This window comes from Nyctibius grandis, chromosome 14, assembly GCF_013368605.1.
Source record: "Nyctibius grandis isolate bNycGra1 chromosome 14, bNycGra1.pri, whole genome shotgun sequence".
In the NCBI taxonomy this organism is placed as follows: Eukaryota; Metazoa; Chordata; class Aves; order Nyctibiiformes; family Nyctibiidae; genus Nyctibius; species Nyctibius grandis.
In genome coordinates this window covers 5,987,731-6,012,166 of record NC_090671.1, presented here as the reverse complement: position 1 = coordinate 6,012,166, position 24,436 = coordinate 5,987,731, and the positions used below count along the sequence as shown (strand labels likewise).

Sequence of the window (24,436 nt, the reverse complement as noted above, 5' to 3'; positions counted from 1 at the left end):
TTTCCATTTCTCTGTCAGCATGTTTGTACTTTATCTGCAAAGCTCTGGAAAAAGACTGTCTATATAGCAAAGGATTGGTTCTGAAGGAGAAGATCTTTGAGGAGCAGCCTTGCCTCCGGAAGGATTCCTTAAGGATGTTCCTCAAATGGTGAATGTCGTCTTATAGTATATACCGTATTTGGAGTGTAAATTTTGGGTTTGGGGTAGTTCAGAAAAGCTGGTGACATATAGTGCTTTAAGCTATAACAATGTCTTGCTGACCTGCCTTCTAAGTAATAAATCAATATGAAGTGTTGGTGCTGCTGACAGAATGTTCTTCAGTAATTACTTTTGGAGAGAGGTAGAAAGAGGCAAAAAATCCATTTGCTGCTACTATCTGCAGCATTCATTTTAGTTTTCCTAACTAAAAAAATGAAACAAAACAAATAACACCCCCCCGCCCCAAAACCCACACACATTACTGCTTTTCCAAGCAGTTACAAATTTGGAACTTGATACAATTTTCTCATATCAGTAGGTTTCAGGGAGTCTTACTGATTTTTGTTGACAAATGAGTACAGTCAGAAGACTTTGTATGTTTCATCAGTACTGGAGATGCAGAAATTCTTAGTTCATTAAGCTTTCAGACCACTGCAGCTCTGACAATATTTTGCAATATTATGTTTGAGGTTTTAGTCCTTTATTATTATTTTTTTTTATTGCAGTATGTAAAACTTTTAGTAAAAGTTTGGTGTCATGTAGCTTTGCAAAGCAGACTGTCTCTTTCTGTGTGGATTTTATAGTGCGAGTGAATATAGTAATCGCTGCATGTGCAGGTAACATCAGTGCCCTGTATAGATTGTATGTGGTAAATGGAAGTGGAACGTGAATCCTAGCATACATCCTTAAGTTATGCAATAAATCAGTCAAAAACATGTTTAACATTTTAGACTGCTATACTCTAACATCTAAAATGTGAAAATACAGAGTATTTAGAAGATATAGAGGAAAAAGGATAACAAATTTTAAGCCTCTAAGATTCTATGTATAGCAGTAGACCTTTAACAGAAAGTCCTATTCAGTTATAGAGACCCTGATTTCTTAAGGTGCCTTAGGTCTGGCACTTAAAATGAGTTACACGCTGAGTTAAGCCTCGGCTTTTAGCCACTTGTTTTTTGTTTCTGGATGGTAATATCTCTGAAAAAGTGGATTATTTTTCACAATTTTCCGCTCCAAATTTTATTTGTGATGGCATGAATTCCTTAAAATAGCACTTTGGAATGAAAGGAATTTCTCAGCCATACAATTTTTTTCTGAACCAAACACTTCTGTCCTAGAAAGAAAACAAAACCTCCTGCTTTCCTTTCATTTCTCAGTGTTTGGAAAACAGAATACGACAATCTCCCTTTATCTTAATTTTTAAGGGAGAACAAAGATTTCGTATGGTGAACACTTCTATATGCATGCTATAAAGTTTGTAAAATAATGTTTGAATACTTGTTTTAACACTGTTTATTTTTGTTACATTGTAGGAAGATATCAAATGAATCTCCCCGGGCTTTTTTTTTAAAAAAAAAAAACAAACAACAAAAAAACAACCAACAAACAATAACTTGTCTTCATTTCTTATTATTTCTTAGTGACATGTCTATCCATAATGTAAATGTGAGTGCAGCTGAAACAGACAGAATCATAGAAGAAGCACTGGAGCTACGTAAGAAAAGACAAGCTTTGCTAGTGCGTGACAGAGAACCCGACCTCAGACTGGTCCAGCCAATTCCCTTTTTCACGTATGTCTTTATATTTTCTCTTTTTAAAAGGTTTCTCTGAAGCCATTTATGCTGACAACTGTGTTGCACTTCAGATTTCTTCAGAACACTTTTTCTTGTAAAAACAAACACACCAACCCCCCAGTGTTTTCATATTTTATGAGTTTATATGTTGGTTTGATGTGCTTATAATTTTAGCATAAACCCCATATCTGTCAGTTTTCAATCTTTGAATCAAAACCAGTGATGTAAATGATCTGGCAGCCATTCCAACTGTATTATTGTTTTTTTCATATATGACTAACTTGTATATGGACTTCAAAGTAAGTTTAGCATTTTAAAAAATGGTTTTTTACTATTGGGATAATGGAAACTCAGAAACAAATTACAGTTCTGTGCAGCAAGATATAAGGATGCTGATGAGTTGTTGTATGTGTCTTTATTAAGGCATAAAGGATTGGATTTTGTTGTTTTTTTTTTTATTGCACATATTTTTCTGGAATATTAGTGGATGCTGTGCATAGGTCCTGTTGCAGAGAAGTTGCTTCTACTTGTGAATAAGGGTGAGACTGTTTTTTAATTGTTGTTGTTTGAATGCAGAAACTGAAAATGGTTCCTTTGACACTACTTTTTTAGGGTTCAGTATAAAGTAATTTCCTCAGCAGCTACTGCATAGACGTTTTTTTGTTAGAGACGCTTTTCGAGATTAGGCACATTGACTCCCATTTCCTTCCTACTGCAACCAACTCACCAGTTTCCTCTGAAAGCTTTTGCTTGCTGCCACATTTTGTTCTTGTTTTTCTAAGTGGTGTATTCTAGAAGGAAAACTCCTAAGGACCTCTGTTCCAGGCCTGGAATTGTCAGTGGTCCATATGACAGGAAATACAGAAAGATATTCTCCGGCTTTTCTAGTCGTGGGACAGACTTTGACACTCAAATGTGTATTCCTCTCCCGCTGAAAAGCTGCTCTTACTGCCTCTAAGCTATTGGAGAAAAACAATTTTGAATGCTGTTAGGTTTGTAAATATAATTTAGAAAATAATATGACAAGAATTAATGAAGTTGTGATGCCATTGTGTTTCCACATGCAGGTGGAAGTGTTTAGGAGAAGCTTTACTTGCCATGTATCACCACCTCACAACATGTGATCCCCCTCGACCCAGTCTGGGAAAGAGAATTGATCTCTCAGAATACCGAGACCCGGTTCAACATTTGATTCTTTCTCCTACCTCTACTCCTGTCAGTGTTATTCAGCCAACTCCCGTCAGCACTAACCCAGTGGTGACAATGCCAGATCCTGTATTACCTTATACTCCAACGACACCCAACTTTCCAAGTCACAGTCAGAATTCATTGGAGCCAGGAGCTACTGGAGGTGAGCAAGGTACTTCAATCTAAGATTCAAGATATCTTTCCTACTTATCTGGGTATTAAAAGCACTACCAAATTCGTTGGGAAATGCTGTCTTTAAAGTGCATGTTGGTGGATTCAGAACCTTTTCAGCGTGTGTATAATAACATCTGGTAGAAAAAGTGACGTTGAGGTCTATAAAATTGAGATCTCTTAGCCCTTCACATTAGAAAAGGAAGGCCACTTAAACTGCCTGAAAATCATTGATTCCTGACTAAGACGTAGGACCAGTGTTCAGGACAGTGGACTTCCCTATGTCATGGAATTGAGAGTCAGGCTGATTTGTTGTTGTTAATTGTTACTCCAGTATAGGAGTATCTAGACCTCTTCTGGCTATTGACTCATACTTCAGTTTTTCAGTCGTTAAGATTAGAAGAGTCATGACTGTGTTCCAGCAGTGATGCACATCAAGCTTTTAATGTTGTGAAGAGTCTTGAGCTCCTTTGAATGAGCTGTTATAGAAAATGATGACTGGATTATTCTTGTGCTTGTGTGTGACTTAAAGAACCCGAGAGAATCAAGCTGTCAGCTATAATTATTTGAAATCTGTAGCAAGAAGTTTGAATATTTTGTACTGTAGCTGTATTTATATTTACATATCTAAAACTATCGAGGAGTTACTAGTATTTTGTTGATATTCATGGGAGTTTACAGGTGTTTCTGGAGTTAAAGGCAGACTCCTCTGATTCCCATTTCAGAAACTTCTTGAAGACTAAAATAATGAATTCTAAAGAATAATGAAATGCAGAATTTTCAGTAAGTCTGCTTCTTGCCTCAGACCAGCATTTTTATGCAAAATGCCATAGCCAGTTTATATTAAAGTGATTTTTTTAAAATTATTGTTAAATTTTTGGCACTGTCTTCAGAAGGAAACCAATGGATCTCAAGTGTTGCTGTAGAATAAAATAATGCATCACCCACAAATAACTTCTTTTTAAATAAAGATTATCCACTTTTTGTTTGGCAATTTAACCTGTCAGTATCTTTTTTCTTTTTTTTTTTTTCTTTTTAAAATTCTGTTTCTAGGTGACATATCTGCAGGTGATAAATCCAAGAAAGGTGTGAAGCGAAGGAGAATTACAGAAGATAATGGTGAAACAGCAAAAAGGAGATCTGCTAGAGTCCGGAACACCAAGTGTAAAAAAGAGGAGAAGGTTGACTTTCAAGAGCTGTTGGTGAAATTCCTTCCTTCCAGGTACTGTACAGCAATAACTTTCACTATCAGAGAATCAAGAGCTAAGTAGAGGAAGCTGTCTGGGGTCTTGTTTGATTGATATGCCCCAACCTTAAAACCACTGGACTCATGTTATTTTTTGAAGCAGATGTGATGCATTGTCTTCTCGTAAATTTAATAAAACTGTTTTTAGTGAAAATTACTAAAAACTAATCAAAAAATAAGGAAACTTTTATTACTGTGAAACTGAATGAGAGGACAATGCAGATGTCAAAATGGATAAGATAAACAAACAAAGTAATCTTGGGTTGGCCAAAATTTGGGAACTGGATGTAAATCTCTGAATTTGCTTCAGTTAACGTAGCTTCACTGTTAAAATATGCACAATGTGCCATGTTTAGGTTTCACTTACTAGTGAAAGAAAGAATGAGGATTTTGTTGATATTGTGGGTTTTGCCCCCCTTTCACACAGACTAAGGAAATTAGATCCAGAGGAGGAGGAGGACCCTTTCAATAACTATGAGGTGCAGTCAGAGATCAAAGAGGAGAATTTCCAGCATGTTGGACCACATAGAATGTCATTTGATTCTACAACATTTATGGAATCTGGTAAGGATTTCATTATAACCCCCACTCTTTCTCTGTTGTGTCTTTCATATCATATGCTTTATTTTCTCTATTTTTCTATCATATCTAGAAGATACAGAAGTATCTATTATTTTAAAAGTATAATTTCATGGCATAGAAGTATCTCGGTAACAGGTGTGAATTTTTATGTCTTGGGGACTGCTTAATTACTGTGTGCAAGAGCTCTGTTGTGTGGAGTTTCCCATTTAAACAGATTGGAATACAAGAACTTAATTCTGCGTGTGTGCAGCACAGGAGAACTGCTGCAAGATTAGTGCATAAAACACTGCTGAAACTTACTTCTTTCAAGTTATGGTCTGCCTTGACCTTAAACACATATGGCTTTCTGTTTATCTGCTTTCTAGAAAAACAGGACGTTCATGAATTCCTGCTGGATAACCTGAACAATGGTGGGATCTTGGAGCTGATGATGAGATATCTAAAAGTTATCAGCCAAAAGTTCCTAGTGAAGTGGCCTCCTGGCTTGTGTGAGGTGGTCCTTAGTATCTATAATAGCTGGAGAAAGCATAGTAGTAGTCTTCCCAATCCATTGCTGAGGGACTCAAGTAATCAGCATATCAAGGTAATGAAACACTTTTTCTTATACTTGTTTGCTGCTGTGTTGCTCTCTGTGTACCAAAAGTACCTAACTGAAATCCAGCCATTAGATGTAGGTTTTGTTTAGCTCTGGCTGGGGAGCTGCTTGTTCTGGCTGTTGCATCTTTCATCAACTGTGGTATACTGCAGCTCACGGAGCTGTGTGTTCCTGAGCTCCTGAACATATCTAGGTGATGCTATATGCAAGTATACCCTCTGCATAATATGTGTGTATATACACACACATGCATATAGACCTAATATAAATGCTATAGACATAAATATATTTTACTCCTTTGTTCTTTCTTTTTCTTCCCTCCTTTGGTTTTGATATGACACAAAGTTTTGTTTTGTCATCAGGTGAGTAGAGAGGCTGCTCTGTTCACACTGGCTGATTGAGGGTCAGCATTTCTGCTCTCAGTAGAGTAAATACAGTTTAGTTTTAAAATAACCTACAATTTACAGTAAAAAAAAAAAACAAAAAACAAAAAACCACAAACCAAAAAACAACCCCACCCCTCCCAGCATCGCCATTTTATTGCCTTTATAAATTTGTAGATTTCAGAAATGCAAATAGAAAAAATGGTAAGTTCATTAAATTAACGTTAAACCAGCTTAGTGACACAAGATGATACTTCTTGAATTATAAAACCAGTACTGATACTTCTTGTCCACGGAGCCTGCTTATGTTATCTTTTCAGTGTTGGCAATGTATATTCATTTGGAAAGTTACTTGCCTTTGGTATGACTGCAGTTTGAAATATTTTTTTCAGATCAACAGTGTTTCTACTTTTTTGCAAATTAAAAATGAATTCTGAAAATCATCTTCCATTGACTTAGGTTACAAAACAAACAAACAAAAATATTACTATGTAGCAGATGTTAATCTTTTTATACATCCTGTGATTTTGTATTTCTGTATATTTTTCATAGATACATACCCCTTTTTTAAACAAACGTAAATATCTTTATAAATGCATTCCCTTGGTTCTCATTATGACTGCATAACTGCTTGCTTGTATGTAAAATTTAAAAAGTCAAGGCTTTGTAGCTCTGTTATTAAAAATCACTGTCCTCATGCTTGTCTGTTCTTTTTCATCCTTGAATTTGTTTTAAACTTGATCTGCAAGCTATCCTGAGTGCAATAAATGCAGGTTTTTAAGATTGTAAAGGGCTGTTCTGGTAGCGTGTGTGGACTTTTGAACCTTTTCACAAGCACCTGTTTTTTACAGCTGGACCTGTAGCCCTTATTCCTATGAATTTAATCAGAAAATAGTATTTCCTTCATTGCACAAAACTACCAAGCAGAGATCCATGGTGACGTGATTTTTAATATACTCCTGAACTTTATCCAGCAAGCATTAATAAGCTGATAAGACTAGGGTACATAGTCTCATGGAGATAAATAATGAAAAAATTATAGGATGTAGACTTTTTATTTCTCAAGTATCAGTACTTCTATATTCTGGAAACATGCTTTTAGCATGATTTAGCAATTTAATATAGTTTTATTTCAGCCAGATATAAAAATAAGGGTGTCACTTTTTTCTAACATCAGGCAATGATGTTCTGACTACCTTCTTTTATGAGCTGAGATTTTTTTTTTTTTTTTAATACTCCTTCTAAGTATTGTTTTGGTTTGTACCTGTTGATTTGTAAATGCTAATATATGCTTCTAGACAGAAGAAGTAGTAGTTATAGCTTGGGAAAAGAAATCCCAAGAGGACAAGCTGAAGGTTTTCTTTGAAGTAAATTGCAAATTTAGTGGTGTTTTTTTTAATTCTTCTTTTAATGTATTTCTCCCTGTATTCTCTTTTTTGATATCTCCGTACTTTTTCTGAAGGATATGATGTTGATGAGCCTTTCTTGCATGGAACTGCAGTTAGATCAGTGGCTACTGACGAAAGGGAAGAGCTCTACAGGTGAGAACTGGATGTTACTTTCTTCAGAGACTAAAAACTTCAAGGTATATGAAGAAATGTTTCCAGGAATTCATTGGACTTTGGAACTATTTTTTTCTTAATATCTTTCAGATCTGTATTTTGATAGACCAATAATTGTTTGCCTTACAGAAGATAAGTACTTTTGAAATACTAGTATGTAGGACTCTTTTCATGGGATGCTAGTAACTTTATGATAAAATGTAATTAATTGGTTTGCAGTTTCTTCAAGAAATTGCCCTGCTGCCTCTGTGAACGGAAAGTTTGGTCCTGACTTCCCAGGAACTCATTTCTTGGGAGACCTGTTGCAGCTGTCATTTGCATCCTCACAGCGAGATTTATTTGAGGAAGGCTGGATGGAGTTTGTCACTCGGGTGTACTGGCTGAAAGCTCGCTTTCTAGCACTGCAGGTTTGTTTTACTTTTGATTTAACAAGTAAAACTTTTCCTAAATTAAAACCAATGTTGTTCAGAGACACTACAGCTGATTTGGGAATCTCAGCTTATTTAAGCAAGCTCAAAACATAGTGGTTTCATTTTACTTTTTAATATAATGAACTATCCCTAAGGGTAGAGGTGGAAATTAAGTAGGAGGTCTCACATACTAAGCTAATACTCAGATATGTTTAATATGTAAGGCTTTGTTTAAATTAGCTCATGTTCAGCTTAAAAAAAATATGTTTGAACCAAAGTTATTTGGAGTAGTATTGTGTAGCTGCAGAACATGGATTTTTTGGAACCTGAACTAGTGGTTACTATCAAAGTCCCAGACAGTCCAAAATGCAGCTTTCAACTGAAGCAGACTTGTATGTTTAATTACCCTCCCCTCTGCTTTTTCAAGGTAGCATGATTCTTCTTTCGGAGACGTTTAATTTAATATGCAGACTTTGAAGCAGAGGGTTTTAAACTTGTCACCAAGGGAATAATTTGAAAGAAATGTTATTTGATCACAGGCTTTTTTTTTCCCCTCCAAGTGTTGCTTCCTCAGGACATCAAAGAGTTTGTTTATGCATCAATTATGTTTAAGTCAATTGTCAACTAATAATGTGGGTCAGTTTCATGTGAACCAAGCAGTTCCTTCCATTTTTATTTTTTACATCTAAGGATTCCTTTCTAATAAACTTACTTGAGGAAAAATGAGAGTTCCTATATGGCTGCTGCCATTTTTTCTTTAGATATAGAGAATTATATTTTGCCTGTGCAGCTTGCATTCCTCACCTGACTACTCAATGTCAGTATCTACTTCAGTTGGACAGAGCGAGTAGAATGCATTCACTTTGCAGAATATAAGAACGTTTTCTTGACTCAGTGTTTTTATTTACACAAATGGAAGAGATACTTCTGCTGTTTTACTCTTCCATGTTTTTAAAGGAAAGGGACTTTAGCAATCCAGACTAATCTTTCAAATTTATGCAAGCTAAATTCTGTTTCTCTGATTTGTTTTACCTGTTATTTAAGTCACTGGTAAGATATACTGGTTTTTTTGTTAGTGGGTTTTTTTTTTAAATTTGAGGTTGTCAATTGGATTTGTTTTTCATTGGGGAGGATGTGTAGTATTCACACTGCCAGTGCCGGCATTGAATTTAAGCGTTTTCTCCATGCTTTAGAAACCCTTGCTGCAGACAGAACTCTGTTTTCTTGTTTGTTTTCCTCTGTACTGTTTCTTTAGGGAGACATGGAACAGGCACTTGAGAACTATGATATCTGCACCGAAATGCTACAGAGCTGCACTACAATGCAAGCTAAAGCTGGCAATGAATGCAGCATCGTAATACGGTTACCTAACCTACATATTGATTCTGTTGTTTCTTTAGAAGAGGTAAGAATTAATTTGCAGGTGTATTCTCCACACTTCATCCCTCCTAGTTTCAAAGGTCATCTATGAATTAGCTCTTTTGTGATGGAAGTTTACCATAAATATCCTAGAATTTTTCTAAGAGTGAAAGGACAGGTTCGTAGTACAATGATGATGTCAAGGCCATCATCTCCTTTTCAAAAAGACACCTTTTGGATCTGTTGGTCCTGTGCAACTTCAGGTTGCTTTTATGCAAAATAATAATATTAGAGCAGCTGCATGTAGAACAGTAGATTATTAAATTAGTGTTTTATTTTCTGTTCTTAAACATAAATTTCCCCTTTGCTTAAATGAGCTCTTTGCTTCAGCAGTCAGTTTTCCCTATAACAATTTGCGTACACTTTTAAAGGGGTGTCCATCTTTTATTCTTTCTATTGCTGTTTTGGGGGCTGAACTCCAACACAGCAGATACCATCTTCACTTTGAAGTCCATCTGATGGATGTGTTCTTGCAGTATAGAAATGTGTGATTTTGGGATTTGAAGCAAAAAAATTTAAAATCATTACAGCACTAAAGACATATACTATGTAATAATTAAAAACCTGTGGAATGGGTGAAGTGTAACATAGTACGTGTTTTCTTCTGGGTTTGTATTCCTGGATGTAGGTGTAGAGTTCACATAGCTCCACAGCTAAACTGCTAGGAGAAATGTCAGTAGTCAGTGTATGTGAAGACAAAATTAAAGTTGGATTGTACCATCTGTGATGTTTGCAGATTGAAAAGAACCTAAAATCTCTGGAGAGATGCCAGTCTTTGGAAGAGATCCAGCGACTGTATGAGGCAGGGGATTATAATGCCGTGGTGCACCTACTTCGTCCAACATTATGCTTTAATGGTTACGGCAGAGCAAAACATCTGGAATTTGCAACATCCATACCAGAGAGACCAGCACAGTTGCTTCTCCTGCAGGTTTGTTTTGTTTCTTAAACAATCTTTTTTAGAAGGGGATTAAGACTTATTCCTGAAAACAGGATGAAAGGATTTCTAGAGTGGGCATTAATGGTTAACGAGTCTTATTTGCAAAGCAAAACACGGAACCAAATCTGTAGATGGTCTGAACAGCATAGCTTTATCGACATCATTAGCAATATGCCACCTTTTGCTAACTGAGAATGTGGCTAAAGATACAAGGTGTCTGAGGCCTACATGAAATGGCCAGAAGAACTGTAAATTCAAATAAACTTGAATCATTTGCAGAGACATCTTATGGATGGCTTCGTGCTATCTGCGTCTGCTCTGAATACTTCCTGCTTTTGCTGCTGTTGACTATATGGGGATTTACAGCCATTCTGAAACTTAAAAGTTATCTAGCATATGAATGATTTTTATGATGTGGTGTATCTGTCCTGCATGAATGACAAACCCTTGATAGATACATGCAGTATAATTGCTATAGATTTAGTCCATTTGACACTGTGAAAATAAGTGTAGAAATGAGCTCAGCTGTAGGAACAATTTGAGTCTGTCAGGTTCTCTGGGGGAAAAAAAGGTTGCACAAAAATGGATGGATGCTCTTTTAACTGGACTGAACCAAATGCCGTGTTGTGACAGACTTGGCACAGTAGAAAGAAGCAGGAGGATGTTGCTATAATGCTAGCCTTATAAATGCTATTTTGTTATTTATGAAGTAATAGAACAGTAGCACAAGTTCATAAAGATCCAAACCCTGTTTCTGTAGGGCCTCTATTCAGCTGCATATCATTAGAACTTTAGACCTACAGCCATCCCTTTCTGGAATATTTTTTTATCTTGCATCTCTTATTAAAGCAGAAAGATTCAGTGATGATTTTTTTGAAATTTAGATCCTACTTGTATATTTGTCATCCAGGGTCTGTGCACCTCCTATTGTCCTTTTGCAATGTCATATTTAAAGGTTTCTGTTATTGTTTTATTAAAGTAACCACATTAACTGTATATAGTGTATTGCTTTGCCCTGCTGTACCTTCATGATTTAAAATAAACCCTTCATCCGTATAATAGATTTTTTTCATTTTTACACTCCCTAGGACTCCCTGCTTAAACTGAAAGATTACAAGCAATGCTTTGAGCACTCAGAAGTTGCCTTGAATGAAGCAATTCAGCAGATGATGAATATGACAGCAGCCTCAGCTAAAGAAGAGTGGGTTGCTACGGTAACACAACTGCTCACAGGAATAGATACTTCATTATCATCAGTCAGTAGCATCCTGAAAGACTCTTCTATAACACCAAGCCTTGTTCGATTAACAAACAACCTGATTCAGGTAACCTGTTTGCTTGCACTAGGAAAGAGGTTTTGTGTGCTACAGACCTTCAGACATGATACAGTTGCTGTCTGAATTACCACCCACTTGCAGTGACGTTTTGGGTTACATTTTTGTTATGGGAAGGTCAGGAGAAGATGAGCATTATCTTCATAGTTTTCATTTCAGTACGTTAGAAACACTGAGCACACCTGTTTTAGAATCAGTAACAGCAGGTACCTTCAAACACCAAGCTGCCTAAAATAATCAACGAATGGTAGTAAGATAACCCAAGGAGCAACACTATTTTCTTATGCTATTCGAAACGATGATAATGCGAAGACCGATTGAGCTGGCTGGGTGCAGTGTGTAAGTTATGGCACTGATCTTGGCTGTATGTGCTTTGGCCTAGAATACAAGATCCCGTAAGCCTTACGAACATGTTAGAGTTGCTTGCAAGTGCTGGCCAAGCTAAGGGTTTTTCCACTGAAAACAGAGAGGGTGATGAGAAGAGGACAGGAAAAAAAGTGATGTGCGGACTGTTTCTGGTGTTACGAATACAGCTAATTTTAGCCTTTTAAAGAAGGTACTTTCAAACCATAAAACTACTGAATGAATATTTTTCAGTCCAGGTAAAAAATGGCAGACTCTCAGTTCTGTTAAGAAGCTAGTTTAGTTAATGTCAAAATTCAATGTGCTTGCAACTCTCAAATCTTCATTTCCTTCAGTAAAAGCCAAGGACCTTCACTACTCAAAAGTTCTTACTCTCATTGTGTAAAGTTGTATGTGTCTCACTATGTTATGGAATGTAATGGAATTCTGGAGAACAGAGTATTCGTTGTAATATCCTAAATGGTTTCTGTAGTAATAATAAATACAGTTCTTTATCTACATCAACACCAATAGAAAAACTGTTGTATGTGTGAAAGAATGTGAGAAAAGTGTAGGACTTCAGAAATTCCTGGCACTGTGGCAATAAAATGGGCAGTTGTCTATGAGAAATACTGGGACGACAGTTCCATGACACAGCATTGTGTTGCTCAGAATTTATTCAGTTACATCATTTATATAGCATCTGTTAATGATTCTAGTTCATCTTTAACAGTTGTTGTACAACCTGGTAAAGAATTCAGGAATTCTTTAAACTAAGTTCCTCTTCCTTGCTGGGTTGTAGATAAATTTCTTGTACAGTAATGAGGCCTGATAACACTAAGAATTTATGCTGCCCATTTGCTTGCTTTGAATTGTTTGTATATGGTATTAACAGAGAAATAATTAGTTGGAAAATGATGACGCAAGAGGAATGTCAGGGTAAGGGAAATTATGTTCTACCCTTCCCCAAACCAGCTGATCTTATTTGTAGGACTTTTACTACCACTCATTGTGAGAAGTTGAGTCTCAGCTTTAGATTATTTCCTTAGGATAAAAGGCATTACCAACTTTGGGTTGTTTGGAAAGGATTCACACCTGATGTTTATTTCATAACATTTTGTCTGTATAATGTCTGTTTCTTTATTAGATCATAGACTGCAGCATGGCAGTCCAGGAAGAACCAAAAGAACCATACGTCTCCTCAGTGCTTCCATGGATTATCTTGCACAGGATCATCCAGACTGAAGAAGATTCTTTTCGATCCCTTTGCTGCCAGCAGCAGCAGAACCAGGGAGAAGAAGGTGGGTTAATTATTCACTTTTACATATTGGAGCTGAGCACCTTGCCATCCGGCTCTGGAATATAAGTAAGAAAGTACTTGTTTGTTGTCTTGTCTTGCTGGCTGAAGGGAGTAGAGGGGTATGCAAACATCACTTTCTTATCACAGAGGAAACTTCTTTTTGCCAGATGAAGCATTGGCTAGTTGGTTTTAACTCAATTCTGTGCTACTTAAAATATTTACCAACTTCTTTATTCCAGTGAGTCCTGATACCCCTATGTTGCCTTCTTCACTCATGCTGCTGAACACTGCTCATGAGTATTTGGGAAGAAGATCTTGGTGTTGCAATTCAGATGGCGCTCTTCTCAAGTTCTATGTAAGTGTTAGCATCGTAGAATAAATTAGGTTGGAAAAAAATACACTTTTAAATTCGCTTTCCTTCTTCTCACAGACAAACATATGAATGTTTCAGTCAGTTTAACCTGAATAGCAAAGGCTTGTTATTCTGTACCCCTGTCCATCGGTGTGCTTTCTAAACAGGACTTTTAGTCAGACAAGAGCATCTGGATTGCTATTGATCTCTTGCAGACCATGTGGTGTTACCTGCATTTCCTCCTGAAGCTTTGATGTATTTGGCTGTTCTGCTGTTGATAAATTTGACTTGTTTGATTATATCTGCCTTGATTTTATACCACATACTGAAAAAAACAGTAATTCTATTGCTTTCATGTTATTAACTAAATGTAAATTCAAATATATGTATTGAGTTTGTCTGTTGAACAAAGACGATGAGAATGAAGAATTACTTCAGTCCTTTGCTTCCCTTTGTGTGAAGGCTGTTCTTTGCTCTGTTGTTCAGATGGTGGGTGTGTTAGAAGATCTAATATGCTCCAGAAATGGGTGTCTGTGCAGTAATACTGTAGCATTATTAGATGAAAGGAGTTACCCATTCCTTGTTGACCTTTTTAAGATTATTCCTTAAGGTCTAGTTGTTAAACCAGAAATGAAATTTCCCATGGTTGAAGGAGAATATTTCTGTGTGTATTGCTGTTTCCTCACTTTATCCTTAGCTCAGAAACCGAAGTGCAGTCAGCTTTTCACTGTGCAGCGTACTGACAGTCTGGGATAGCCTGGCTGTTGGCAAACCCCAGATAATATGGTACTGTGGCGTTCATTGAGCAGTGCTCTACAGGGATAGTTCAGTGGCACTTTACAGATTCAGCTTGACTTCATTGAGGTTTATTACCTTCAGCCAAGAGAAAATCATTATTAGTTCTGCATAGAACTGCTCAGGAATCTCTTGATTTCACTTCTCAGCACTCCCTGGAGCTTATTAGCCACAGCTCAGTGCCAGACCCCATCTACCTCTGCACTTGAGCAGCAGCGTGTCTAGGACAGTAATTTAGACAGCTAGGAAGGATGGCACGGAGAGCCTGAGGGGTTCTGCAGGAGTCGGCTCACCCTGGTAGGGCTGGAGCTAATGAACAGTGTTTGAACTGAGGCTGATTCAGTGTAGGACTATTAGATTATCTCTGCATCCTACTCTCCTCAGTCTCCCTGGTATTGGGAGCATAATGCTGATACAATGGAGTTGCCTCTGCATGGATCTGCCTTGGGTCCGGAGGGCTTATTAGCTCAGGCACGGTGCTTCATGAAAACAGATAGCCTGTTTCCAGACCCGAGTTTGCCCTCGGATGCAGTGCCCCAAAGTGATGAATCTAAATTGTGTCTGTATAGTGTGCCTGTATCCACAGCCTGCGGAGTCTGGTAGTATGCCCTGTGGACTGGGATAAACTACAGATAATTGAGAGCTGTGAATGTATTTACAGATAGATCTTTGCAAATGTCATCAGGTACTTGGAACAAAATCTTCAATTTTCAGTCACAGAATTGCCCACTTAAACTAAAATATAATATGGTATTATTGAGCACAAGAATTTAGTTTTCAGAGACGAGGGTGTTGGAAGGGTATAGAAGGCAAAGATAAAATGGGATTAATTATTTGAAGGAAAGGCAGCTTCGAGAATGTTAAACAAAAGTGTGTTTTATAGGTTAGTATTATATGATCACCTTCTGGAGGTAAACTGTCTGCTCAAGTACATTGTGTTGCTTGTGGCTGAAGGTGGGGTTAATACGTAGTTAAGTCCTTTAGCAATAGTCAAAGTCTGAATTATTAAGAAAATTCTGGGTTACTGCCAAGAATTTAAAAGCTGAATAAGAACACGAGATTGTTTTTAACACTGTTCAAGTGAGAATTCTGTTATTGGTGTTAGATGTGATTCTGTTTGCAGCAGTCGGAATATCATGCTTTTGTTACAGTACCCTGTGATGCTTACATCTTCCTTTCAACTTATTTATCTACACTTTTTGTAAATTTCAAACATTGTTCACTAATTCTTACAGGAAAAGTAGTGGAAATACGGTGTCTGCTGTGACTCAAAGGTGACTGCTGAGACTCAAAATTTAATTGAAATACCTTCTAAGAATTGTCTTTACTCTTATTTTTTAGGGTTTTGGCTCTTAATAAATGGTACCTTGTTCTTAGCGCAGATCTTTTAAGCAGAAGAAAATTAACATCTTATAGTTAATCCCAGCACTTATAAACGAGCTTCTTACATGTAGAATGCCAGAATTTTGCCTTGTGATGATGTGCAGTGTTTGTAGTGTCAGGAAAGCCAGTCGTGATGAGAAGCTTCTTGTAGCACACATTGTATGCGTAAACAATTACAATCCTAGATGTTGAAAAATGATAAACGGTGATAATGAGGCAGCTGAAGTACTGTAAAAGTAATATGAACTTTTATACGAATTGCAAATAGATTTTTTGACTGTTTTGCATTTTCAATTTATGACTCCAAAATTTCAGTTGAGGAAACTCGTAAGTTAACCACTGTGTTGGGGAATGAGTGTGGCTGGTTTGGAGAAGTCAGGTCTTACTAAAATGAATAAATGAAAGTTGATGCTTTCTATCAGAGGAAAAATGGTAAAGGAAATTACTTATCAGTTAATAGAACTCTTCTGGTAGTACACAGCTTCCTAAAACTTCTGAGGCAAATCACAGTGGAGAACTTGGTATTTTTCTGTACTCTTCAGTCTCCCAAATGATAATTACAGTAGAAGCATTTCTCTACTATCACCTCAAATGAGTTTTCTTCAGACATAAGAGGTGTGCTCTGATACTGGGGGCACACACACAACATATTGCTGTTGGATGTGTAAGATATTATGAGTGTAATTTCTACTTACACATTTCATTTTTTAATTTAAATTTCAGAGTGGAACATGTTGGAATTTATCTTAAACGTCAGTGATTAAGTGTGGGTTTTGTTTTGGTTTTGAAATAAAAATCAAAAATTTCACTACAGAGATTATTCTTGGTGAACATGTTTTTATTGACTTTGAAATGTCTTCCTGGAATGTGTTCTTTTTTGGTTTGCTTTGTAAGGAAGCTTAGCAAAAATTTTCAAAGACTTACCTTTTGTCTTTTGGCATTCAGCTGCAGTTTTCTTCAATGAATGTTTTAGAGTAATAACATCTTCCAAAATATGCTACTGATGGGTACTTTTTCTTGTAATGTTGAAGTTAAAGATAGCAACTTGCTACAGTGTTTAATCATTTGGGATCAATCCAGCCACCTTCCTTGGTGTGTAGCCATCGGTATAATACTATTCATACTGTGCAATTCTATATCCCTTTTAGCCAGATTTTCGTTAGCTGTTCCTTCTTTTTCCGCAAAGTCCTCTCCATCCATGTTTTTCCATGCAGAGGAAATTGTTGTTTGTGAATTAGGGCAGAAATTCTTCTGTGCCTTTTCCTAATTCTCAGGGTTTACAAATTGTAGTGTTTATATTCACAGAAGCAACTTGGTGTGTAGTGGAAAACTTAGAATGATCTTAAGTCTGAAACATTAAGCCGATATCTAATCTCATTGATTAAAGACAAGAGTTCATGAATTAACATAGGAAAAAAAATAAAAGCACTTTATTGCAGTTACAGTGCCACTGAAATTACTTGTGTGAGACTTGTTTACAGAAATACGGGTACTATTTGCTTGTATTTGGAGATAAAATATGTGTAGTTCCCTAATGTCTTTTTCATCATCTGCCTTCAGACAACTAGGTAACTTAAAGCAATCTTCAGCTTGCAGATGACTTTTCCATTGGTATTTGTGGTGTTGTAGGTTCAGGTACTACAAAAAGAACTTGCAGCATCCACTTCTGAAGATACTCATCCATACAAAGAAGAGCTGGAAACAGCCTTGGAACAGTGTTTTTATTGTTTATATGGTTTCCCTAGCAAAAAAAGCAAAGCAAGGTACCTAGAAGAACATTCAGTACAGCAGGTAAGATACGTATTATTTAATGTCAGTGGAATATCCTGAAGTGATGAAAGATACACCCTTGTTTGCTCTTAATGCACCTTAATATATTTTGGAGAAAGATTACTTTTATTTCCTTGTAAATTTATGTATTTTACATGTTGTAGAAAATAAACTCATTTAAAAAATATGGAAGCCTTTATGAATATAGTGGTTCAGATATTTGAAATGAAATGCTAGTATAGTCTTGTTCCCAGTAGTCTGCCATTTTGAAACTACTGACTGATTTTATTGAGCCATGACTTTCCTTTTTTCAGCAGAGAAGGTCGTCAAGATTGAGGAAAATTAGAGAGGAAAAAAAGTCAGCTTGAGAGAAGAAAACTTTAGCAGCCACCCTTGCAGTTTATGAAAGTGAAAAATGTCACTGTTAAAAATTAGCTTATCTTGAAATCTATGATGGTAAATATCTGGTAGCTGTTTATGAGAAATGTGTGAAATTCAGTTGAGTCTGGGAGAAGAACAACTACAGAGCACGTTGAGAAGAGCGTTGTAGTACTAAGGAAGGGACAGAAAAAGCAGGTCAGCAATCCTCTGCCTTGAAACATCACTGATTTTGTTCAAAAATCTCAGGTGATCTTTGCATTTGCCAAATGTGAGTGATCATAGAATTATAAAGGAAAAACAGTTTCATACAAGCAAAACAGTTGTCTGGCTTCTTTGAACAGACTGTCTTAAATACACAAACACTGTTAATGTTATTACTCATTGAATATTTGTGAATCCTGTCTCTTAAACTTGCCTGTTAGAAAATTAAGAAAATGAAAAAAGAGGAATAACTAAGAAAAAGGGAAGTATAAGGAGATTACCCTCTGCCCCCTCAAAAAATAAGTATGTTACATTTGAGCAATTCTGGATGAAGATGTTCATATTGAAATAATTGACAAATTGAATCTTAGTAATGCAGTTTCCCTGTTTTTAGTGCACGAGCAAAATTTACCGTAAGAAATAAGATGAACAATAAAAGGAGAAAAAGTCTAACAAGAGAACTGTAAATTTTTCTTTTTTTTTTTTTACTGTTTTCAAGAAAGAAAAGTGAAGGGAAAATGAGGAATAAATTCTGAAAGTACCTTTCTGTAGAGAGTTTGAAGATTTTTGACTCAGGATTTTGTCTGATTCCCATTTCATTTATTCTTCTTGAGTTTGAAATTGAAGGTGTAGAGCTTTTTTCCTCCATATTTTACCCATGATGTCAGTGTGACTCAGGATGCTCGCAGTTGATTCTTGCTTATAAACAACTTTTCTGAGTAACTCTTCTAAGCAAGTAGAAGAGTTTCTTTTTCGGTGACGTACACTAAGGTACAGCCCAATACCTTAGTCTTTTAAATCAGTAAGCTGTATGCTATATTTGTGAGCAGTGTAAATTAGTGGCACCTTTAGTTCTTCTGTTCTTGGGAGATTTAATTTGTTTCCTGCTAGAGTAATATGTATATTCTTACGAACTAGAAAAGCCATAGAAACTCATTGTTAGTAGACTTTTGGATTTTGGAATTTGAGATAATTTTTTCCCCTCTCATCTACCTCCCTCTTCAGGTTGATCTAACATGGGAAGATGCTTTGTTCATGTTTGAATATTTTAAGCCTAAAACTCTTCCGGAATTTGACAGTTACAAAACCAGTACTGTGTCTGCTGATTTGGCCAACCTTTTGAAGAAGACTGCTACAATTGTTCCTCGAACAGACAAGCCTATGCTGAGCCTAGATACTGTATCTGCCTATATTGAAGGAACATGCAGCAAGGTATAATTAATTGCTTTTTTAAAAAAAAAAGAGTAAAAATTATTGCTGTTATTTTTATGTTGACTTTGAGATAGTTAGTGGAATTATTTATTCCATTATGTTGGATTTCCTCAGGTAATTGCATTTAAATGAAATAAGAATGACACCGCTAAAGCTTTTAGTCTTGGAATAGCAAGATGTAATGTTGATTAATATGGAGTCAGTATGAGAAGTTCATTAGGGTTTGTAAGTGCATCTGTGGAATGCTTTCACTGTCTTTATATTCAATACCTTCATATTCTGTGATGTAAAGGCTGCTTTCACTACAAGGAAGGAGCAAGTGCACAGCTCACTTAATAATGAACATTTTAGTTAATATGAACCTTTACTTTTTTTTTATTTTCAGGCACCATCTCTTCCGGATGGTGCAGTCTTGGAATAGCAAGATGTAATGTTGATTAATATGGAGTCAGTATGAGAAGTTCATTAGGGTTTGTAAGTGCATCTGTGGAATGCTTTCACTGTCTTTATATTCAATACCTTCATATTCTGTGATGTAAAGGCTGCTTTCACTACAAGGAAGGAGCAAGTGCACAGCTCACTTAATAATGAACATTTTAGTTAATATGAACCTTTACTTTTTTTTTATTTTCAGGCACCATCTCTTCCGGATGGTGCAGACTATTCCCCACCAGTGGTGACTGAGTTGTACTATCTTCTGGCAGACTATCATTTCAAGAATAAAGAACAGTCCAAGGCCATTAAATTTTACATGCATGACATTTGTATTTGTCCAAACAGGTCAGTATTATTGAATCCTGCTGCACGCCTTAATTCTTCTCAACTTCTTCCAGTACTGAAAAGCAGACAACAAAAGATATTTATTTTGGTTTCAGGAGTTAAAAAATAAATCAAACAAAAAAACCCATTCTGCAGTCCCCATTATCATAGGCCAATTGTATCATTAAGGGCATCTCTAAAACAACTGAACAAACAAAACAAAACCCAAAACCTAGTGTTAAATATTTGATTGTTTTGAAATTAAAACTGAAAAATGAAAGGAGGCGGGGAGGAAGCTAAATTAAAATCAAGACTAACTGGGAAGGGCAAGGACCGAATCAATATTTCTCTTTTGCACCTTTTGTTCTTTGTTTTGGCATGCTCATACATGACGAGGAATGAAAAATGTCACTGTTTAATAGCATAGCTGTGGCACAAATAGCATTCTTTGGTGGATTAACTGTTTAGGCTGACCTCTTACTAAAAGCATTGATCTTGCGTCTAGAGAACTACTCAGAGAATATAAGCTCAAGTAAAGTATTTAAGTGATAGCTAAACTAAAACACCTCGTTTCTTGAAAATTTAGAATTTACTGAAATACCACCAAGATTAAGCTCTCGTATCTTAAAATTAAGCATGTTTTGAATAAGTCTTCTAAAATGAAATTAAATAACCTTTAAATTTACTGATTAAATAGAGGGTTTGCATATTAGATTTTAGCTATCATTTTAATTCTCCTTGAAGTTGATAGATCAGGGTCAGTGATAAAAACCCTAGTTTGATAGATTTGAGACAAGAAAACGGTTTCTAAATCCACTCACGTAACGGAGACAAAAGGGAAGGTGAAGGCACAGAGCAATTTTACATGTGAAATCTACAGAGGAAATAGCTGTACTTTAATGTTATTGAATCTTCTAGTCTGGGAACTGTGATTAGCAGATTGCTAAAAGTTTTGTTTGAAGCCTGCTAAAGAAATTACCACCACCACCATTTTTCTGTAATTTTGATACTTTAAAACCTAAATTAATAAATAAATGAGTGCAATGCATTTTTACTTTAATGTGTGACATTTTGTTGCTCAGAAGATACTTTATGTGATAACATAGTATTTTTACTCCAGCCAATATGAGATGTTACATCAAACCTCTGTGTTACAGTTCCCCTTCCATTCCCCTCAGGAATCTGACTATTGAGGTCACTTGACCCAGAAATGGGTTTTCAGTTGAAGTAGGCAAGAAATTACAAGCCAAAATGCGAGAACATTACGATTATTCCTTTGGTGTTAGAATCATGGTAAAATTGAAAAATTCTAGAGCCATTGACCCCGGATGTTAATGTGAGATTATGGAATATGGCAACCACTCTTTAGACTGTATTGTCAATGATCTAATAAACACAACTAGGTCCTGAACAGTCCTCTCAATAAGCAATCTTTATTGTTCAGCAGAATTTTCCTACATGAATCCATTTTGGGTTTCGTGATTTTTATGTTAGAAAATGATGATGATAATAAAGACCATTCGCAGTTCAGTCCAGCAATACAAAGTGTCATAATGGCTGTCTGCTGGCCTACAGAAATAAAGGGTGACAGTGTGTGGACAGGACAGCATGGTTACTGAGAGAAGAAATCAGTGGGAGTGCTGCCATTAGAAGTATAGATATGCTGGTTTTGCATGGCAAATAAAAAACCTTGTTGTTGTTTCGTCTGTTTTTCATGGGTGACTATTACTGGGGACAGTGCTTTATTAAGAAATTATTTTCAATAAAATTAGTATAATTTGGCTATACAGCCTCTGTTCCACTATGAGAGGAGGAGGAGATGCAGAAATCTGTTTTGACAGAGTGTATGACGAAAGGAAGAGAAAATTGTGGATATGAGAAAATGAATCTTGTCTGTGCCATTCGGTGTAACATTTAGGGGGGAAATTGTTCATGTGTTGTGTTCTTGCTTGCATAGGTTTGATTCGTGGGCTGGCATGGCTCTGGCTCGAGCAAGTCGTATTCAGGACAAGTTAAACTCTAATGAGTTGAAAAGTGATGGCCCGATCTGGAAGCACTCTACTCCTGTCTTGAATTGCTTCAAGCGAGCCCTGGAGATTGACAGCTCTAATCTCTCCTTGTGGATAGAATACGGCACCATCTCCTACGCCCTGCATTCTTTTGCATCCCGGCAGCTTAAGCAGTGGAAATCAGAACTCCCCCCTGAAGTAGTGCAGCAGGTGGGATCTAACTGAGAGCAGTATGAAATTTTAAGTATTTTCAATGATGTTTTCTAACTTAATAACTGTTTGAATTACATATTTACGTGCTGTATACCACATATTAGTCTGTATGGTTACTTAGTAATATTGGAAATTCTAATATTCATTCACATAAGCTGCTGGTGTCAAGCAATATTTAAAGGGTTTTGTCCTTTCTTTTTCCTGTGTAAAATTAGTTTGAGCCTGATCTTTGAATTACCTTTCAAAGGTGACATAAAATTATTGTAACCTTCTGGAAAGGGGAATTATATTTACCTTACCTTTCTGTAAATGTCGTACAATGTTTCCACAAAAAGGTGAGATGTATACATATTTAAATAGTGAAAAGATCAGGAATTTCTCTGATATCTGTTCATATGTCATCTCTTGTATCTAAAGACATCCTCCCCCTTTTCTATGTTTTTGGGCTATTTACTTTAAAAGATCAAAATGAGGAGATTGATAGAATTTTCATAGAAAAAGTTGTTACAAATTCATCATGCCCTTTATGCATGATGATGATGAAAAAGTTAGAGTTATTATGAAGTTTATGTAAACATGCATTTTAAAGGAGAACAAATGGTTTATTAAATAGTATGTTTGAAATGACAGCTAACAATAGAGTTTTCTTTCTGAGGGTTATTACATCCAGGAGCTCCAAAACTAACTACTCAGAAAATGAAGTTATTACATTTTATGCCTTTGAGCTATCAATAGTTGGGTTTTACTGTCTTGTGGCCTTTTGGCTATGAGGGACTTGCTGAAGAATTCCAGGGATAATGCTGGAGTTATTTCGTATTAGCAGATAAAAGGTACAATGCAGAGCAGCCATCTCAAGTTGTGGATTAAATCAGAATGTTTGTTAAGGACTACTTGAATCTTCCTTCTTTCAAGTGAGTGTATTAAAATGGCATAATTTACTGTGAAAAGCTCTACGATAATAAAAGATAAATTGGAACAATATAATCTCCCTTCCAGGGATATATCTCTTCAGGTATGTGTTTCTCATACGTAAAAACCTTATTATTTTTTTCTTACAAAATATTTAGTAAAGGAAAGGCTATGTTATAGTTCTTGAAGTGCAACAAGTGCTTAGGGTAGTGTTATAGCCCAACAATTTAAATTTATAAAACTCTTTTTCAAAGAGAGAAAATTACATTAATGCATCTTTTGACCTATTTTTTTTATGTTACTTTATTGTCAGCTAACCTTAATTTATGCTGCTGGTTTTAATTTCTTTGGGGGAAAAAAAAAGGTATTCTTGCCATATTCAGCTCAAAATTAGATGCATTGCAAGCAAGATAAAATACATTTCTTCACAAATGATAGTGGTCCATAGTGGCTCTAGCAGACTTTAGTTGCAGAACAAAATAAATGATTTCTTTCTTTGAAGAGTTAAGATAATTACAGCTCTGAAAAAGTGGTAAAATTACTTTTTGTAGATATGTATATTGGTTTGTTATTTTTCAGATTTATATTTATATGCATATTCTTACACTTCTGTTTACTGTTTTGTTCTGGATATTTGTGTCAGCAGTTATTGGAATGAAAAAAACCTATCCATAAACACATTTTGTGGGCTGTCAGCATGTATTTGATCACTTGGATATGTTCTGTGTCTCTTAGGTTGAAAATGTTTTGAATGATGTACCTTGTTTATGCACTTTTATATGTAGGAGTGTATTTTTAGAATTTTTCATCCCAGCCACAGTGAATTCATGTATTCTCAACTCTTCATTCGATCACAGATGGAAGAGCGTCGAGACAGTATGTTGGAGACGGCCAAATTGTGTTTTACATCAGCATCTCGCTGTGAGGGAGATGGTGATGAAGAGGAGTGGCTTATTCACTACATGCTGGGAAAGATTGCAGAGAAGCAGAAACAACCTCCTGTTGTCTATCTGCTTCATTACAAACAGGCAGCTCATTACTTGCATGAGGAGGCTGCCCGATATCCAAAGAAGATTCACTACCATAATCCACCAGAACTTGCCATGGAAGCATTGGAGGTAAAAGAAAGCTAAATAAGTAGGCTTGAAAACCTTGTTCTCTACAGATAATGGAATACCAGTTATTATTAGTTCCTGTTATTAGGCATG

The 24,436-nt window shown here is 36.1% G+C and overlaps 1 protein-coding gene across 5 annotated transcripts in view; it reads left to right on the top strand.

Moving 5' to 3' along the window:
- The window catches only part of CABIN1 (calcineurin binding protein 1), a 111,613-nt gene that overhangs the window by 5,531 nt on the left and 81,646 nt on the right, over nucleotides 1-24,436 (top strand). For 3 of the 5 annotated variants that reach the window (XM_068412560.1, XM_068412556.1, XM_068412558.1), the window contains exons 7-24: nucleotides 19-148; nucleotides 1,620-1,769; nucleotides 2,840-3,132; nucleotides 4,185-4,353; nucleotides 4,805-4,941; nucleotides 5,325-5,542; nucleotides 7,400-7,478; nucleotides 7,719-7,906; nucleotides 9,165-9,314; nucleotides 10,065-10,259; nucleotides 11,357-11,593; nucleotides 13,092-13,245; nucleotides 13,484-13,599; nucleotides 17,404-17,565; nucleotides 19,132-19,338; nucleotides 19,973-20,118; nucleotides 22,055-22,316; nucleotides 24,086-24,346. In XM_068412560.1, the coding sequence (XP_068268661.1) occupies nucleotides 19-148; nucleotides 1,620-1,769; nucleotides 2,840-3,132; nucleotides 4,185-4,353; nucleotides 4,805-4,941; nucleotides 5,325-5,542; nucleotides 7,400-7,478; nucleotides 7,719-7,906; nucleotides 9,165-9,314; nucleotides 10,065-10,259; nucleotides 11,357-11,593; nucleotides 13,092-13,245; nucleotides 13,484-13,599; nucleotides 17,404-17,565; nucleotides 19,132-19,338; nucleotides 19,973-20,118; nucleotides 22,055-22,316; nucleotides 24,086-24,346 (3,254 nt within the window). The remainder of the gene's footprint in view (nucleotides 1-18; nucleotides 149-1,619; nucleotides 1,770-2,839; nucleotides 3,133-4,184; nucleotides 4,354-4,804; nucleotides 4,942-5,324; nucleotides 5,543-7,399; nucleotides 7,479-7,718; nucleotides 7,907-9,164; nucleotides 9,315-10,064; nucleotides 10,260-11,356; nucleotides 11,594-13,091; nucleotides 13,246-13,483; nucleotides 13,600-17,403; nucleotides 17,566-19,131; nucleotides 19,339-19,972; nucleotides 20,119-22,054; nucleotides 22,317-24,085; nucleotides 24,347-24,436) is intronic. The other 2 variants (XM_068412561.1, XM_068412559.1) reach the window with 1 other exon arrangement.